Source organism: Carassius gibelio, chromosome A22, assembly GCF_023724105.1.
Source record: "Carassius gibelio isolate Cgi1373 ecotype wild population from Czech Republic chromosome A22, carGib1.2-hapl.c, whole genome shotgun sequence".
NCBI classification, from domain to species: Eukaryota; Metazoa; Chordata; class Actinopteri; order Cypriniformes; family Cyprinidae; genus Carassius; species Carassius gibelio.
The window spans coordinates 17746796-17767083 of NC_068392.1; the positions used below are offsets into that span (position 1 = coordinate 17746796).

A 20288-nucleotide genomic window follows, 5' to 3' on the forward strand; every position below is an offset into this window, starting at 1 on the left:
GAAGACCTTTGACAGTGCCCCACAGCAGTGGCTTCAGAGGATAATGCACCCTGACAGTAGTCAAAGCCTGCGCAACTATAACTGAAGACACATTCATAAAGAAAATGTGTGCTATAAGCAAGATAAAGATGTTTATTCATAGATAAAGATTCTCTACAGGTACAGAAAAAAACAACAACTTCAAGGACACGGACACACATACTATCTTTAATTCATGAGGATGAGTAATGTCAAGGTTTATAGTGTGCACTCAACCATAATGAATACACAATGAACCAGATTATTCAAACTTAGCCATTTATGTTTGTTATGAGACATGCAAGAACCATTTTTGGCGTCACTGACATCCAACCTGGTGCAACAAAGATTTTCTACTATTTTTGACTTCTGAACACTCAGGATACAGAACAAGTTTATATAGCCAAGTCATATGGACTATGTTTGTGGTGATTTTATTTCTGCTTTACAGAACAGTGTTAGATGTTGGCACAAGCAATAGATGACAAAATTAAATGTAATTCCATTTGGTACAGCTAGTGAAACCAAAATTAGACACTTTACCTTTAAATGATTAGCTAATCAAAACCAGCTTTCAGAAATAATAATGATAATGATAATAATAATAATAATACAATTATAATAATAGTATACACTTTTCAGATTAATATGAATTTGAATCCAAACAATTCACGTTTATTTAGATCCCCATTAACACAGGTCGATGACATATTAAAGCTAAAGAGAGTAAACAAAATGTGCCTAAGAGTTATCAGTAAAGGCAAATGCATAATTGGACAAACACGAGGAATAGGAAAAAAAACTGCACCATCAAGGGAGGCTCTGGAAAACACTTCCCTTTCATAATCTCTGAATTCAGCCAATCAGTACTCAGAAGAACCCTCCCCCCTCCAGAGTGCCCCTCCTCTGAAACTCCATGCCTGTCTGTTTATAGAGCACAGAGAGAAGAGAGACAGAGACAGAGACCGAGAGGGATTGTAGTACACACTCAATCTCAGTGAGAGAGCGACAGAGAGGAAAAGGAGGAAGACCCGTACAATTCAGAGAGCAAATCGGAGGAAAGGACAAAAAAGAATCTGGAAGCGATACCAAAAAGCTTTAAGATCATGATCTTTACTTGTGCTTTAATATTTTCACCAGTTTCTCCAGATGCCACGTGGACACTGGAAGCTTAAAAGTCACCGAGAGTTGGTAGCCCTATATGACATTTGAACAAAATGAGCGGACAAACTCTATGTCTAAAATTTTAAGAATACTTTATCCGGGTTCTGGAGCAACACTGACAAACAACTGTGTCTGTATCTTCGGGATACATCTAACATTAGATTGCTTGTATTGTGGACTGTTATTGTGGTTACTGTGGTCTATGTGACATGCTATGCGCCTGCTGCTCAGCTGAGGACAAGATTACACTAACTGAACTGGACAGGATGCTGACTTTCTCAAAAACATCCTCAAGCCTGCGGCAGTGAGCTAACTCTTGAATTAAGATCTCTTCTGTTCTATCCCAGAGGTCAGGCATGCAAAACAACACCAACTGTAGAAAGGATGGTGCACAGAAGGATTGGGCTCAGCCTTGAGGATGGAACAAAAACAATTGCTTTCCCTTGGATGAATCGAATGACCGCCCCTCCAACTCTCTCTACCTGAGAATGGACTAAAAGCTGAGGCAGCACACTTAACATTCAAATAACAGCCAAACAAGAGTTATGAGATGGGATGTTTGGAGTAACTACTGGAAACCTTAAGGTAAAGATAATATGATCATCTTCAACTTCTAAGATTAGAATTTTGTAAGTTGATTAAATAATAATAGTCCTTGCATTGATGCACTCTAACACTTTGGGCTGACAGAACAGTGCCAAGTGAGCCAAGAATTATTGAGCAAACTATCCACTGTATTCAATAACTGATGTCTTTTTGTTCTCCTTGTCTTGTGATCTCATCTGTCCGATTTGTAAGGATAGGAACACCTAACCAAGACGTCCTGACGACACAATGCTGTGCACTCAGGGTGGGGCCGCACCCCTAATGCTGAGCTCTTTTCTGCTGCAGCTAGTCAGAGCCAATCTCCCTTCTGGCTGCCTGATTGCATCCGATATCCTGAGCTGCACCAACCTCGGCCTCAACCAAGTCCCGGGAGAGTTGCCTGGAATGGTGGCAACACTGGACTTCAACCACAACCGCTTAGAGCGTCTTGAGGTGGGTAGCTTCGCTGGTCTGCCCAATCTTGACACCATACGGTTAGCCCACAATCAGCTGAGCAGACTCACTCCTGGAACCTTCCGGAATACAAGCAACATACGCCATCTGGACCTTTCCTCCAATCAACTGAACATTATAGAGGAGCACTACTTTCTAGAGTTAGTAGGAATCAAGGAGTTACTCCTTTACAACAACCAGATAGTGAGGGTAGAAAGCAAAGCCCTGATTGGTTTGATTAACCTACGCAAGGCCTACCTGAGCCATAACAGACTGACAGATTTCCCCTTCTTTTCTATTCAAGAACATCCCAATCTCACTACCCTGGATCTAAGTTCGAACCGTATGCCCAACCTTCCAGTCAAAGACATCGCAGCTCTAAAGGAAAAGGTACAGAAAGGGTTGTTCCTGCACAACAATAGCCTAATTTGCGAGTGCTCCATGTACAGCCTGATTAAACAATGGGAGTACAGAGGCTTTACCTCAATAACAGATTTCCGGGAAGAGCATACGTGTTTGCTTCATGGCGAGCAACGTGCTATGGTTCGTTTTCTCAAGCATGTACGATACTTTGAGAACTGCGTAATAAAACTTCCAACTAAGAGAGTTAGCATGGAAGCAGACGCTGGGAAATCAGTGATGCTGGACTGTATAACATCTTTAAAGGGAAAGCATCTCAACTATTCGTGGATATCCCCAAGTAGGGAATACATTGCTCCGCCTGGTAATAGCAATACATTGAGAATGTATTTAAATGGTTCTTTGGAAATCTTGGTGGCAAAAGAGAACGACTCTGGGGTGTACTTGTGCATGGTCCATAACCATCAGGAGTCACACAATGATTCTCTTGAAGTTAATGTAACCGTGCTGCTACGAATTCCAGAGGAGCCCTTTAACACTGGCTTTACAACCCTGCTGGGCTGCGTTGTCAGCCTCGTTTTGGTTCTTATGTACCTCTACTTGACACCCTGTCGCTGCTGGTGTCTACCAGCAACACCAAGACCTGTGAACGAATGCAGTGCCCAGTCGTCTATTCTGACACCAACGCCACCTGCCACTACGGAGGGCCCCGGCCGCAAGGTCAGTAACAACAAGCATGTGGTCTTTCTGGAACCCATCAAGGAGGCACAGAATGGGAGGCCGCGGGCAGCACTGGCCCTTGAGCATCCCAAGCTGGCAGTAACACGGAGCGATGCTGACTCTGTCACTTCCATCTTTTCAGATACCACTATTGTGCCATAGCGGATGCTTACTGACATCCCAACGACCTGCTAAAATGAGCACGAGGGTCCTTCAACGTGCCAGTCTGCAACTGCACAGCTACTCAGGACAGATTAGGGAGAGGGCTTTGCAAGCCCATATCAGTGAGCAGAACAGAGCAGGAAAACATATACAATCAGAGAGAAGAAATATATAAAAACAAAAAGACAAAAAGCTGGAGCCAAGTGCTCCCAAGAATTACCTTTAAGGCTTGACTGAGCCACAGCGTTACGAGAGGAAGGAATTGGTTTGAAACTACAAAAGCTGAAAAGGCTAAAAAGCTTTCCCTTTACCACTGCTTGAACCTTGATAGATTTACAGCTATGAATGCCTTGTCTAGAGCCTATAACCCACTGAATACTGCATAAACCCTACTCTACTCTAGAAATAGCATGAATGATATGGAGGAAAATGACAAGTGCATAATGGATTTCTAGTTTTTTACAGATATAACTAGAATGTGGATTTTTTTTTTAGATGTCCTTTGTATCCCTGAGTTTCATTTGGTGATTGGTTAGTAGCAGTAATTAATTGCCTACTTTGCAAACGTAAGGGTTTTGGCCAGAGAAAATGCATCTATAAAAGTAGAGATTGCTTATTTAAAGAAATTGACATGCAATTGTGCAAAGTGGTGCTCCTAACCCATATGAATGTGGATATCACGCTGAGGTCACACCTCATCCTTAGTACGAATATAACTTGAAATTGATGAATTTTAATGAAATGGAATCTGTGAAAAAGCATTCCATGTTTCCCCTTGCTACCAACCCCTCACCTTCCACAAATCCTTACTTTGTCCGCTTCTTAATAAATCCTTTTGCTTCGACCCTAGAGGTAAATGTCTGCCTTCTTACTTTTAATTGAAGTCTTTATAGCAAAGATGAACATCTGAACTATATAATGTGTGTCCTAAAGTTCCTGCTTTTCTATTCAAGATTAAATCTAAACTGTGTGCAACTGTACGAAATAGCATATTATCAAAAGCTGCTGTCAACTAGAACATCACAGAGGCTGTGTGATATGTGGGAAAAAACCTAAATGTTCATGAATTTCATGGTTGCTTTTGACAACGGCATACAAAAATGCTCATATTTTTTTTTACAACGGCACACATGAATTTTACTGCCCAATGAAGTTGCAGCACAACCATTAATACTCTTTTTTTATCTCTGGAAAATCGGGCCCAGTGAAGGGATAGATTCTGATTAATCAAGTTTGTGTGATGATCTGGATATTTGCTGTGACCCACAGATTAAAACATATGGGGTAAAGGAAGAATTTTACCACAGTACATTACCCTTGAGCCGAAGCCAATCTTCCTCAGAATAACTCCATACTAATGAGTGTGTTCCATCCAAACTGTACTTCTGTCACTAAAACCACCATTATCATAATCATCATCATCATCAACACACTGTTTTGTGCCACAATTCTAACCATATCTGCATGGACATACATTTTGACATCCACGGCATGCATAGTTTTTACCTAGGCTCTGGAGTAGAAGAGAGTGGGGTAAGATGTGGCACTTATATTCAAAGGGATAGTTCACCAGAAAATTATCATTCCTCATTTCATTCCAAAACGGTATGACTTTCTTTATTATGTGGAACATTAATGAAGATATTTGGAGAAAATTTGGAAAATTGCCAGAACATTGCCGGATCACCTTCTGTGTGAGCGCAAACACGTCCTGGGATTGATTCCGGGATTGATTCCGGGATTGATCCCGGGTTGGGGACCTAGTAACATTGCCAGGTTCAGTCCCGGACCGAGCGCTGTGTGAACAAAAGCCAGAACTGATGCCATAAAGGGTGTGTCATAGTGATAACACACATTATCGCGCGACTCTATTAATGGGTGTTTTGAAGGCAAATCAACGTTCGCAATAGAAAAAAAAAATATGTGCAAACTCTAATGAAGAAGAGATCAGTTAGTTCCTCACTTTCCACGCTGAAGTGGAGATCGTTCGCCAGTTTAAGTAAAAGTTAACGTGCCTAGTGCTTTCGACTCGTACATTACACGTCACGCCCTGATGTCACGTGGGACCTTTACGGGTTGTGTGTGAAAGCACGCACATATTCCGTGTAATCAATGGCAGTGTGGAAGGGGCAAATTCTAGCGACACGGGATCAATTGCCGGGACACATTACTCATGTATTTTCCGGAATTGCAGTGTGAAATGGGTTCAACATTCTTCAAAATATATAAATATATATATATATATATTTAAGGTTTAGCAGAAAAAGAAAGTCACACAGGTTTGGAACAAATTTGGGGATTGTAAATACTGTGTAAGTAAATAAAGCAATGTAAAACAGAATAACTATCCACATAAACAATTCACAATCCTATATACTTAAGGATATAAGCCTATTTTGATGCAAAATATTCACATTTTAATAGTCATCAATATGGAAATAAGGCAAAAAATTTAATTGTATAAAGATGCAAAGCTTACTACCACTATTTGTTAAGGTATATTTTACCTTTAAGCATGAACAATTCATGGCTTATCTTTAACTAAACAACTTTACAAAGTTTTACGCAATGGGGATTCAACATGTTTAATACATATTCTTCAAAATAAATGCATATGCATTTCTTAATCACCTGGATCTGAAAACCAATTTCTAAATAAATATTCACAGGACCAAAACTGTACATAATCTGCCTTACTGGCACATCTTACCCACACCTTCCCTAAAACTAAATATTTCAAACACTTGTAATGCCTTACGATATTCATATGCTCCGATATACCACATTCAATAATTGTCACCACCCGGAATGCAGATTCTGCTGGGTATGTGTCTTTTCATGCAGCTCTTGTTAAGGGGCTTCACGCAGTAGGGTGCAGTAGCTGCCTCTGAGCTGTGTGTGGTCCACCTCATTAGCGTTTTAAAGCACAGGAAAACCTCACATGAGCCTGGGGCTAACTGAAACCCAAGTTTGTGTGCTAGAGGGCTTTTTCGATGTCAGTTTCATGAGCATGAGTAATTAGTCCATTATTAGGAAAATAAGATCAAATAAGACACAGGGTATGACTAAAATCTTACATCGATGATGAATCAATGTTAACAGTGATAATGATATGTCAAGCAACATAAAAAGAGACACAGTGTTCAAACTAAAATACAATGTTCTTTCTGTGAAAATGCATTAACAAGGGTGTTTATAATGCACATATTCACAGTACGGACCTATCAACCACAAGCCAGGACATCACTCTATACTTCAGGTGAACGAATGCATAAGAGGAAATCCTATAATCATAACATCTGCTGAGCTGTAAAAAATGGTCTAAAAATGTTCATACTCGCGCACCATACTGAGCTTCAGATGCCTGAGTGGGAAGAACAATATGGGCTTTTGTTTGAGCCACGATATTTTCTCTTTACCATTGCTGCTATAAGACACAAAACGTATTGGTCCACATTAGCAGCGCTCTCGTTACAGACTATATATTGTTACAAAACCACTATACAAGTAAACACGCTTTATCATACCAAATCTAAATTTTGAGAAGTGAATGAATGCAAAATGTTAAGATGAAACAATTAGGGCTATCAAAATTAAATAAATGCATGTGATTATAGAAATATGATAAAGTGCATTAATTATCTTAGATAAATTAAACAAATATTAAATATGAATTTTTTGCATTATATATTTTATAAATGGTTTTTCCCTTCTAAAATGACGAGCATTTGGCTCATTGGTATTTTATAGCCTTCTTTCTGTTAGTCCCATTGCACTTAGCGTGAACAGTCCATCACAGCTTAGTCATTAACTGAAAATGGATCTTTCTTTTTTTATTCACTTTTTTTTATTGCAGAAAGGCCTTCACCAGTGCTACACTGAAAATAAACACATTGCTTTAGTCTCCCATAATGCAAACCCATCAGCTGGATTTTCATTTCCTGGCTTCTCCGCAAGATTTCCACCATTAAAGCTCAGCAGGATAAATCCAACAGTTTTGCCCAACAGCCTGTGAACATGTAAATGAGGAACGCGTAATTGATTAGCTTGACTCTATTCCTGAATGCTTTAAGCGGAACTGGAAGCATAATAAAACAAAATGCATTTGAGATAATGAAATAGATTATTTAACTACAGTGTGTCTGAGGTGTAACCTTAGCAATTATAATGAATAGCAAGGCATCATAATCTTTTGGAAAAATGCATTTGAATTCTGCAGATACTTTTAAGGTATTTTTGTAAAAAAAACAAAAAAAAAATTATATATATATATATATATATATATATATATATATATATATATATATATATATACATACTTTGCACATCCTTCATTTCCTGCAGTTCTGGCACATCCATTTCAGCACAGCTCCACAACAGTCCTTCGATTACCATCAAACTAATTTAGAGCGCTCATCAATCAAGAACATTTACAGTTCTGATGAACCTTGCAAGCACACCAGACAAATACAGAGCCGAGATTTGCCTCCTACAAATACTGTCTGGACAGATTTAGCTGTAATCTACATCTGAGATGAATCCATCACTTGTGTTATTCATCATTTGGCTGTTCTTTCATTCTGGGAACTGTGCAGGTGAAATGAAATCTGTGATTAATTCTACTAGAAGAAAACAAACAGTTTTGTTGCTGTGTTTAATTAATTAATTTATTTTTTATTATATTTTTTTACGCAGCATTAAAAAAACTGTTCTAAACCATTAAAATACCAATTAAACCCAAATCATAAAATGTGCATCAAATATATAATACATGAATCAGAGCCACCTCACATTACTGTTCATTGCGCATCTTATTAGTCAAATTTTTGTTAAATGTCTAGGACAAATGTTAAAAGTAGGGGTGCTCCGATCACGGGAATTTACCACTGATTAGAGAACCAGCTTTACTGACGAGATGCGCATAACGATCGGTCGATCGTGATCGGAGCACCCCTACTTTTAACATTTTTCCTAGACATTTAACAAAAAATTCACTAATAAGATGCGCATTTGGAGCACCCCTAGTTAAAAGTGAAGCCATGCATGAAGCACATCTCATACAAAAGGCACCTTCAAATCAAACAGCTCTCTGTTGGTCAATGCAGCAAATACTATGTTGCAACTTAAACCCATTGCGAAATCTGCATGGAGAAATATTTTGCATTCATGAAATTCCCGTTTACAAGGACTCCTATTGAAATTACTGCATTTGGCCTGTGACAATTTGCAGTGGTAAACAGTGGATGCATCATAAATATCTTAAAATTGGTCCACCCAACATGTTATATGCTAAAATGTAAGCTGCTATTTCCTATACTTCCTTCGAGTATCAGTCCGGCATCCTTCATTAAAAATGTAGGACATCCCTCTGACTTCAGCATTTAAAAAAGCCTAACAATCTGAAACCTATTCATCACAAAGCTAAAAATAAAATTAGGGGATGGCATATTGCACTACAACGTTTGTGACTAGGTCAAGTTGGTAGTTTATAAAGCTCAGAAAGTTTATTTCAAACAATATCAATAAGACGGAAATACGGCATTGGCCTAGATTCATTTAAAGTGGAAATCAAACCACAATGGAGAAAGTGGAAAGTACTGGGCGTCAGGGACCACGTCAAAGTGACACCAACCCTTGCAGGTCAGCCTTCTCAAATGCACATTACTATTGAAACGCACACATACAATGAAGTTAACCATTACAATTGTCAAACAAAACTGCCCGGGAATTTGGTATCGGCAATAAAAACTGTGTTGCAGATCAGCAAAACAGAGAAAGTCCAGCTTTTGTAGTATTTTTCTCATTCATTTTCTTCTTAAGAAATCAAACTGGTTTAGCTCTGAATATCCACAGTGCTATCATTAAGGACTTCCCCTGTGAGATGTGTGTGCGAGCGTATCCTTTTCCACTCTCTAAACCTAACCGGATGTTTAGACATGATCTCCGAGCCTGGAGTCCCCTTAAGTTAATTAGCAGGCATTGTTAATGAGCCGGCAGTTAGCCGCTCTGCTGGTATTTGATGAAGCCGTCCAGGGCAGGCTTACGATGACTTACCGCTATTAGTGCTGTACAGTGCAGACAAGCTATTAAACATCATGTTCAAAGACTTTCACCATATTAGTACCGATATCACAATGGAAAATAAGTCCCATGAGAGACAAAATATTATAAACGCCTGATGAATGATGCTGCAAAGATTCATGGAGCAGTGCTGTAGCCAAACAGCACAACAGCCGTTTGGAAAAAACCTTCCTGATGCACTGCAGGCGGAGGATTGGGTTCACAACAACTTACTGCCACCAAGTTTCAAACAGAGAAACACATCAGAACGGGTGTATGTTACAGTTCAGTTTCACAGGGAAAGGGTGAGAAAGAACGACTGCATGATGCAAGTGGCACAGATCAACACGTGAAATGCAAACGCTGCAACAACTAAATTTCAAATGAGGCTTTTGAGTTAATACAGTTACAAAAAGGTGGAAAATTTCCAGTACATTTCAGAAATATTCCAGACATTTGGAAACTTTCCAATATTTTTTGGACACTCTCCAGTCTTTTTTTTTTTTTTCTTTTTGGTAATATTCCTGGTTTGCAACCCTAGTTCATAAATTTATGAAAATACCTGCCCAGTTTTAAAAAAAGCACGTTGAATCTAGCATGGAAAAAACAGTACATTAAATAGCTGGATGAGAACTTTAATAACATTAAAACACATTTCACTCTGCAAACGCTTCGACTAGGGAGCAATTCTGCAAATCGAGAGCTCCATTTGGCAGCTTTCGTAATGGCTGCACTAAACCAGTATTTACTGATGGGGAGCGTCGACCACCTGTGGTGTGGAGTCTCACAGAACAACACCGCCACCTCAGCCTATAACAAAAACACTCATTTCTTCTCTGTATAACCGTCTAATAACACCACATGGCGTCAAGATTTCTTATTTTTAAGCAATACTGGGGGGAAAAAAAAGCAAGAGCTAATATTCTACACTTGGGCCCATGAGTCACACAGAGCTTGTGAGAAGGTAACACGTGTTCTTGCAGCTCTGCGAACTGCGAGTTGAGTGATTCGAGGTTCAGAATTGAACAGTGAGTGAAAACTGACGCGCCAAATAAAGGGTTTGGATTCCAGGGGAATTCATTCACCCATTTTTTTCTCTAGTAAAGGCCTTGCCTTCTGCTCTACCTCAACATTTCTTCATAAAATATATGGTTCCGGGATTACCGCTAAATCGCCGTCACCTGCTTTTAAATAGAGCGGAATTTAATAGACAGAGCCGTAGATCACTTACCAGCTACGCAATATCACGTTTATTATCGAAGGCGATTCATCTGGGATAATGAACGCGATATTGCGTAGATTGTCAGTGATCTACGGCTCTGTCTATTAAGTGGCGCTTCATTTGAAACCAGGTGATGGCGATTTAGCGGTAATCACGGAACCAGATTTACTGACTAGATGCGCATTATCATATCGTTAGATATATCGCCCAGCCCTACTGTCACCTCTATTTCATGACTGTTTCGTGATGTGCTGTTATCATATTTGGTTTATCAAGGTCATAAATGGCAATAATTGTACCACTGGCTAAGTCTTGCTCTTTGATATTGAAAATTGGTATAGGCTGGAATGGTACACTCTTAAAAATAAAAGATTCTTTATTGACATTGATGGTTCCATGGATTACTTTTCAAATGTTCTTTACATGGAGAAAGAATGGTTCTTTTAAATGCGAACATTTCTTTGGGGGTTCCAAGCTTGTCCTTCTGCGGTATCACTGTGTAAACCCTTTATTTTTGCTTACAAGGACACTGGCCATCACACCTCAAGGGATAGTCATGTCATTTCAGACGAGTGAGAAAGGCTCTGTCGTTCCTGCCAGAGCCGGTCAGATGGGTGCAAATACACACATGCAGCATGACAGAGCGACAGGGATGAAATGTCCTTGGTAAGACAGATGCCAGTGTGATAAATGAGGCGAAGGAGATGAACTTTACAGGAATATGCAACAAAGGATTTCCGTTGGATCTGTGGAACACAGAAGTTTTGAGCTCTTAGTCTGAGCTTCTCTTTTCCATTCAATAAAAGTGAATGTAGATGCATAATTGAGAACTTTTTGGACAAAAAACAACTATATTATTGAGAAAATTTCTAAATGGATTGCTTTTGCCTGAGTTACACTCACCATTCTGATTCTCTCTGCTTTCTTATCTTCTCTTAAGATGTGTCAATCCAGCCCAGCAGTCACCCAGCAGCCTCTTGCTCCTGACATCTGGACCACTCATGAATCTCTACAATGATCTCACCGATAAGATGACAACACATCTCGAGCCGTAACCTCCTTTTCACTCCAAGAAGCCATACAACTTCAGTCTCACAATAAGATTTCTTCTTACAAAACAGAAATTCACAAGATGTTTCTGAACAACTCACTGCCCACGCACTGTGTATCAGCAAGGGAAAGAAAATAATGCGGATAATTCAATGAAAGACAATGATGTTAACAGCTTCTGCTTGGAAAATTACATTTGTAAATGCCACGTCTATCTTTCTTTATTTCCTGTGTAAAGCAATAATGAATGAGAGGATGTAGACTAAATGACAAAATATGAATCCCTCCCTCTTCCTGAAATGTTAAGATGGTATTCTGACTGTGAATGTGATCTGTAATGATGCATTGTGGGAATGACAGAAAAGCATGGCACTGACTTGAGACTTAAAATAAAGCTAGGTGAAAATAAATAAATAAATAAATAAAATTCAATGAAGAACAAACTAGCAGTTTGTCTTTTCTCAATATTTGCATGCACTAGTCATTAACGACATTTGCATAGATATTAAAGGCCAGACTTTGATACTTGAAAACAAATTAAACAAAAACAACAAAAGGTTTCTTAGTCTAAGAAATAGTTAGACAAAGAAATATTGAAATAATGTGTCTTTCTGAGATTTACTTGAATGAATGAGTGTATTAATGAATGAATGAGTGTATGAATGAGTGTATGAATGAATGAATGAATGAGTGTATGAATGAATGAATGAGTGTATGAATTAATGAATGAGTGTATGAATGAATGAATGAGTGTATGAATGAATGAATGAGTGTATGAATGAATGAATGAATGAATGAATGAATGAATGAATGAATAAATGAATAAATGAGTGTATGAATGAATGAATGAGTGTATGAATTAATGAATGAGTGTATGAATGAATGAATGAATGAATGAATGAGTGTATTAATGAATGAATGAGTGTATGAATGAATCAATGAGCGTATGTATGTATGTATGAATAAAACAATAAAACTGATCTGGAAAAGAGATCTTCAAGGAGTGCAAACAACACCTATTTACGACCTCCTTTCTCCCTCTCCTCTCTCCTCCTTGCCTCTGACTTTCACTCCACCAAGAGCAAGAATATACATATGCCATGTTATATCTTGTGAAAAATGTTGTTTTTTTCCACTTAACGTTTAGTATCATTTTAAAGGTCTCTGTGCGATTGGTAAAATGGTCTCAATTTCACAATAGTCATTAATATTATGAGAAAGATCAAGAACTTTTGTAGAATTGTGTTCTGCTGAGAGTCAGATTGAGCATGGAGCTAGACTAGGAAATAAAATAAATCCTGATAAATTCAGAAGCGCAAGTAAAAGACCGAATACGCATTAAACTTTCGACCAGGCCGCTGGATTCTGCTATTTGGGCTGGCGGGTGGATCCTTAGTGTGTATGAATGAATGAATGAATGAATGAGTGAATGAGTGTATGTATGAACGAATGAGTGTATGAATGAACGAATGAGTGTATGAATTAATTAATGAGTGTATTTTTGAATGAATGAATGAATGAGTGTATGTGTGAATGAATGATTGAGTGTATGTATGAATGAATGAATGAATGAATGAATTAGTCTATGTATGAATGACTGAATGAATGAGTGTATGTATGAATGAATGAATGAATGAATGAATGAGTGAGTGAGTGTATGTGTGAATGAATGAATGATTGAGTGTATGTATGAATGAATGAATGAGTCTATGTATGAATGAATGAATGAATGAGTGTATGTGTGAATGAATGAATGATTGAGTGTATGTATGAATGAATGAATGATTGAGTGTATGTATGAATGAATGAATGAATGAGTGTATGTATAAATGAATGAATGAATGAATGAGTGTATGTGTGAATGAATGAATGATTGAGTGTATGTATGAATGAATGAGTGTATGTGTGAATGAATGAATGATTGAGTGTATGTATGTATGAATGAATGAATGTATGAGTGAGTGTATGTGTGAAGGAATGAATGAATGATTGAGTGTATGTATGAATGAATGAATGAGTCTATGTATGAATGAATGAATGCATGAGTGTATGTGTGAATGAATGAATGATTGAGTGTATGTATGAATGAATGAATGAATGAGTGTATGTGTGAATGAATGAATGATTGAGTGTATGTATGAATGAATGAATGAGTGTATGTATGAATGAATGAATGTATGAATGAATGAGTGTATGTATGAATGAATGAGTGTATGTGTGAATGAATGAATGAATGAGTGTATGTATGAATGAATGAATGAGTGTATGTGTGAATGAATGAATGAATGATTGAGTGTATGTATGAATGAATGAATGAGTGTATGAATGAATGAATGAATGAATGAGTGAATGAATGATTGAGTGTATGTATGTATGAATGAATGAGTATGTATGAATGAATGAATGAGTGTATGAGTGAGTGTATGTGTGAAGGAATGAATGAATGATTGAGTGTATGTATGAATGAATGAATGAGTCTATGTATGAATGAATGAATGCATGAGTGTATGTGTGAATGAATGAATGATTGAGTGTATGTATGAATGAATGAATGAGTGTATGTGTGAATGAATGAATGATTGAGTGTATGTATGAATGAATGAATGAGTGTATGAATGAATGAGTGTATGTGTGAAAGAATGAATGAGTGAGTGTATGTATGAATGAATGAATGAGTGTATGTATGAATGAATGAATGAATGAATGAGTGTATGTGTGAATGAATGAATGAATGATTGAGTGTATGTATGAATGAATGAATGAGTGTATGAATGAATGAATGAATGAGTGTATGTGTGAATGGATGAATGATTGAGTGTATGTATGAATGAATGAATGAATGAATGAATGAATGAATGAATGAATGAGTGTATGTATGTATGAATGAATGAATGAATGAATGAATGAGTGTATGTGTGAATGAGGCAAACCAACTTGAAGGAATCCTGAGTCAGTGCGCACACCTCATATGACGGCTTTGATGTCTGACTCAATACTTGTCAGTTTGAGACCGTTAGAGCCTCAATACCAATAGCCTACTGGTTGCCATAGCAACCATTTTCCCTCATTCTAAAAAATATATATATATTTTTTTTAGAATATTTTATACTTTTTTATAAATATTTTTGTGGCAAATGTGATACACCACCAGTCAAAAGCCTGGCCAAGTAACCTTAAATTAAATAAATAATATTAACTGCTACTACATCAAAAGTAATAATTAAACATTTCTAATAACAGAATATTTCTTATTAAAATAAATTATGTTCTTTTGACCGGCCTATTTATCAGAGTCCTAAACGGTGTAATGGTTTCCACACAGATATAATCTAGTTTTCAACAGTGATAGTATAAACCATTAAGAGTAATGGAGCACTAAATCAGCATATTAGAATGATTTCAGAAGGATCGTGTGACATATCAAGAGATCATATATACAAGAAAAGAAAAGAAAAAAAAAAAAGGTACAAAAGTTGTCACTGGGGCAGCAAACTTTTCAAAAGGCACACCTTTGTACCAAAAGAGTCCATATTAGTACCTAATATATACACATGTGAAATATATAATTGATTTGTATGATAAAATGTAGGTGTCTTTTCATGATTATATGAGTTGTTTTAATGCACTGATTAATAATAATAAGAAGAAGAAGAAGAAAATAATGAATATCAAATTAAGATGTTAAAATCAAGGGGCAGAGCATGAGGCTGAGGTTGAATGTGAAGCAGGGGCGATCCGGCACTGAAGACGAGGGTTTGTGACAGCAGGAAGAATCAATGCTGATGAACTGTCACTACAGTACAGATCAATCCTGAAAACTGCGTCTAATACGGTCAGAATTAACAACTGCGACAGTCAAGAATCAAGACGTGAACAAAGTGCCACCGCCCCAACTAAACGCTCACAGCTATGGCTGCCAGGGGTTTCAGAAAGTTATACAGCAGAAGAATAAGCTGGTGTACATTAAATAGTGTAAAAAAATCAATTTATTTTAACAAGGATTCATATTTTATTAAAAAAAGAAATAAAATTGCTTTAGCACTGTCATGATTTTCAACGTCTTGGTATTGTGGAGCGTACCATTCCGAACTTCTCAGCTCTGTGCTGTCAAACTGATAGGATTGTTTTAAGATCTGAAGCTGCTTTGAATTATGTGCTGGCTTTTGAGGAATTAAATGTAAACGATCTTCTGAAAGCAGGAATATTAGGACTGACTTTGTGTTGTGACTCACGTTCTGAAATAAAGTGAAGTCAGACGGCACTCAGCATCAGTGTACATGTAAAAAAAAAAAGTAAGTATGCACCATGGTAACATATCTAAAATCATTGGTTTATCATGGTAAATCTGTAGCATTACCATAGTACATGTCCAAAAAAGATAGGTTTACCATATATATATATATATATATATATATATATATATATATATATATATATCTATGTATATCAACAACAAAAGCATGGTATTCCTCCCGTGCAAGTTCAAAAAAGATGGTAATACCTTGATAGCATGCCAAAAAGTGGTTTCACTATGAGACTAAGTAAAAGAAATGCCACGGTACATTACACTTTGTTCATTAGACAGAGACTGAATGGTGGTCAGGAGGCTATCAGCACGTCCTGCTCGGGGTGTTGACAAGACATTGAGGGTGAAATGTTCCCCTCCTCCTTACAGTCCATTCCTTCCCCTAAAGCCGCTAAAGCCAATTACACTGTGTCACAATCTAATTAGTTCAGCACTGCAGGCTGTATCTGATGCCTTTTAGCCAACAATAATGGAAGGAAATTATCTAAATTGATGTTTTCTTTCTCAAGAGATCGGGAAGGCGTATGTATGCATTATCAGAATGTTTTACGCCAGTCAAATTCTGCAGTTCTCCAAGAGAACCATTACAGTTGAGCTTAAAGAGATTCAGTCTTTTTTTTTTTTTAATCCTCAATGGCATAATATTTACTAGCTAACAGCAACCGGTGTAAAGACAGAAACTCAGTGGCTAGCAGTTAAGCTAATTTCACAACGGCTAATGCATGGTGAAGTACAGTACATATATTGGTTAATACAGACTCTCATTCCCACAATACTGCATCATCCTTTCAGGTGGGCGACTGTGTATAAATATTTGTCAACCATTTAAATCACCATCAAAAATTACATTGTGATGCATCATGACTGAATCTTGACTGGTGATGCGCTAAATTTACTAAGTTATTTTCATCCGTAAACAAGAATTTAGTTTAACTATAAACCGAAACCAAAACTAAATTGAATCTTGCTACCGTAGCATAATTTCTGGCCACAGTGAAATGCATCCACACCACCGACATGTTCAACACTGAACAGTTGCAGCTAATATTGTGTTCCAGTTGTTCCTGTGGCTCAAGTAGTAGAGCATTGTGTTAGCAGCGCAAGGTTGTGGGTTCGATTCCCAGGGAGCACATGTTAGGTAAAAAATGTTAGCCTGAATGCACCAAAAGCATCTGCTAAATGCATAATTTAAATTAAAATTAATATTGTAGCTTTTTTTTTTTTTTTTTTTTTTTTATTTGACGTGATTTTATTGAAATCACTAATTCTGACATACAATCACATTCGGTACAGTGTGTATCACACTTTTTTTTTTCAAAACATAAGCCATTAGATTCATTTTCTTCTCAAATAACACTGGATAGGAACACTGTTTCTCAAATAACAAATATGCTAAGTTACTAACTAAAGCACTAGCATTGCCTCAGAAAAACCTTCATGGCTTTGTTTCCTCTGTAGCACCAGCTGCAGAGAAAAACATGTTTGACACTTCAGTTAATGGAAGGTGACGCCAGTGTTAATGCTGCTTCTCTCTGTCCTCTCTTTCGTTTTTTGCCTCTCTCTTCACTTTAGTCAGTGGGCTAAAGGAGAAATAGACTAATTATAAAGTGGAAAAATGAGACACTTTTGGCTCCACTTCACCGAGCCCCGCATATGAATGAGCCACTAACGAATGTGTGCTCAACACAAGAACGTCCAAACAAACACAGTCGCTTCACAAAGGCTTTACTATATGAAATGATGCTAATAATGCTAATGGCTTTTTTATCTGTCACGTGCTTTATTTTCAGGCTGGAAATTTGCATCAGTTATATTTGTAGCTTTATTAATGGTGTAGTACTATTTCTTTTTGTGTGTGCGTGGGGGGGGGGGGGGGTAAACCATGGGGTTATGAAAACATATCAGTGATGTAATGATGTTCTTTGAAGTAACTTGGGCTAACATGCGAGAATAATGTAGTGTTGTGTAAAGTGTTCACAATTGGTCAAATTATTTGGAAATGAAACGCCTCACAATATTTCAGCCAAACAGCTAACTAGCATTGAGCGAACAATGTGGATGAGCTACAACAGGTTAACATGTCAGCAGTGTTGTGCCAGGTTAACGGTTGTAGTTCATCCACATTGTACGCTCAATACGGCCATTTACAAAGCCAAAACAGTCATCGGCAAAGCGCAAACGGTTCTTCTTGAGAGCTTACTTTTTTCCAGTTCAAAGCAGGCGTCTCATGTTTTTCAATGCAATTCTTACGCTTAAACCATGTTTTCTAAAGAAAATAAATTGCCAGAGCTAGACTTGACACCAAAATCATCAATATTGACCATGGTTTTATCGCCTTATCATAACGGTACTATGCTACAACCACAAAACTTTTAAAAATGATAGCAGTTTAGCCCTTGTTGAAGAACTTCCGATGACCTCCTACTTCGAACAATACTGCAGCAGTCCATCACCATTATGCTATATGGAGTGGACAGAAGATGATCTCAGAGAAGCAATTCACATTGGGGAGATTATAAAGAAGGGTTTTAATGGGTCTTTAGGGGGCATTTATCCTAAAGACCAAGGTTGAATCCAAGGTAACACCCCTTACTCGAAAGTTAAGTGCACTGGGATGTTTTATGACCTCAAGAGAATCGTTTTTTACGTGACCTCTAAAGGACAGGATACAATGAGGAACTCATTAGTGCAATTCTTTTCTATGATTGAGATAGAAAAGTCATCATCGACCATTATTTTCTCCACTTTTAACTCCAAGAAGATGAGCAGAGCTGGAGAACAACTCCATTGACTTTCATTGTATGGACATTTTTCAATACATCTTCTCTTGTTTTCTTCTGAAGAAATTAAGTCGTACAGGAGTGGAACGGGTTTGTTTGTTGGCGTGGCTCAATGTGGTTTCGTCAATCTACACTAAAAGCTATGGGACGGCTGGATCATCCACGCCCGAGGAGCTTGGCAGAGGTCCCACAAAGCTCTTTGGTTCCTGTGGAGAATTACATGCCATCTGGAGGAGGTGACAGGAGATGTGAAGAGTTAATCAGACGTGAATTAAGGATCCCAGTTGCCGAGAGACCTGACCCTATAGTGAAGGCTCATATTGAGAGCATCAAGACTGGGCTGTGCCAAACCTGGCACTGTTATAGACAAGATCAAACATGCATTTCTTATTTCCAATTCAAGCATGTGGTTAATGGTCACTCCATTACACTCCTGATAGTGTCTAGTCGACGAATCACGATCCAGATGGAAGTCAACGTTAAATGTATATCTGAAATATTTTATTATACTAGAACTGCATCTTTCACACAAAAAGCTGGACTTGTTTTTACTGCTACAAATGCAAGAGTATAGGAGCAACAATTCATTTAGTTTACTGTAGCTATAACTGAAGCTCCACGACCAATATTACAGTAAAACATAATAATAGAAATAACAGAGTGGCTCTAACACTGGATTGGATAAGCCATGATCAAAGCATTAAATACATGTCTGGAACTGTGCAGTATACTGTAGGCCGGGTTTTGAAACAAATTTCACAATTCAGTTCGATTCTCATTCACAAGTTTGCGAATACTATAAAAATGTAGCCTATGAGAGTCCGTTGGTACTATATTACTATAACGTTGAAGGTTTAAATTGACTGATTTGTCAAAATTACACTTAAAGTTATAAATAAAGTTATATTTAAATGATATTTATATTAAATATAAACATAGTGGTGGCTGTCTTGAAAATTGATGGATTTATTCAAACATAAATGAAACATTGAAGAACAGTAACATTTATAATGAATATGTTATATGGTGCATATATTTAGCAAAACACCCTCTCTACAGTTTATTTTTCTAGTTGACTAATGAGTTTATGGTCACAGAATATGTTTGTTTCTGAGATAAATGTGACATTACATGACATGTTTACAAGACGTTATACTGACGTCTTTGCGCAGCTGAAACACTGATTGAGCGATTACATGAGAAAGGATATGGACTGTAAAGTTCCTTCGGATGTTTAGTCATGACTTAATGTTTATTTTGTGCTGAAGCTTGTATTTATGTAAAGTAGATGATTGGTTCATGCCGGATCTGTTGAACTGAGGCGCTACAGCGATCTGTCACTCCAAATTACTTTTTATTTTAATTTTTTTCTGGTTATTATTAAATTTGGATTATTATTTGTACCGAT

The 20288-nt window shown here is 37.5% G+C and overlaps 2 protein-coding genes across 5 annotated transcripts in view; one reads left to right on the plus strand and one right to left on the minus strand.

Annotated features, from left to right (window-relative positions):
- The window catches only part of LOC127943023 (E3 ubiquitin-protein ligase RNF123), a 114872-nt gene that overhangs the window by 41695 nt on the left and 52889 nt on the right, over positions 1-20288 (minus strand). The gene's annotated exons all lie outside the window — the stretch shown is intronic.
- LOC127943032 (amphoterin-induced protein 3-like) lies at positions 963-12342 on the plus strand. 3 transcript variants are annotated; one of them, XM_052539136.1, is made up of 3 exons: positions 963-1767; positions 1981-3300; positions 11685-12342. In XM_052539136.1, exons 2-3 carry the CDS (start codon positions 2017-2019, stop codon positions 11760-11762), a joined length of 1362 nt encoding a protein of 453 aa, XP_052395096.1. In that variant the 5' UTR covers positions 963-1767; positions 1981-2016; the 3' UTR covers positions 11763-12342. The 3 variants fall into 3 exon arrangements, with proteins under 3 accessions (XP_052395096.1, XP_052395094.1, XP_052395095.1); XM_052539134.1 differs by lacking the exon at positions 11685-12342 and having other exon boundaries at positions 1981-4311; XM_052539135.1 differs by lacking the exon at positions 11685-12342 and having other exon boundaries at positions 1986-4311.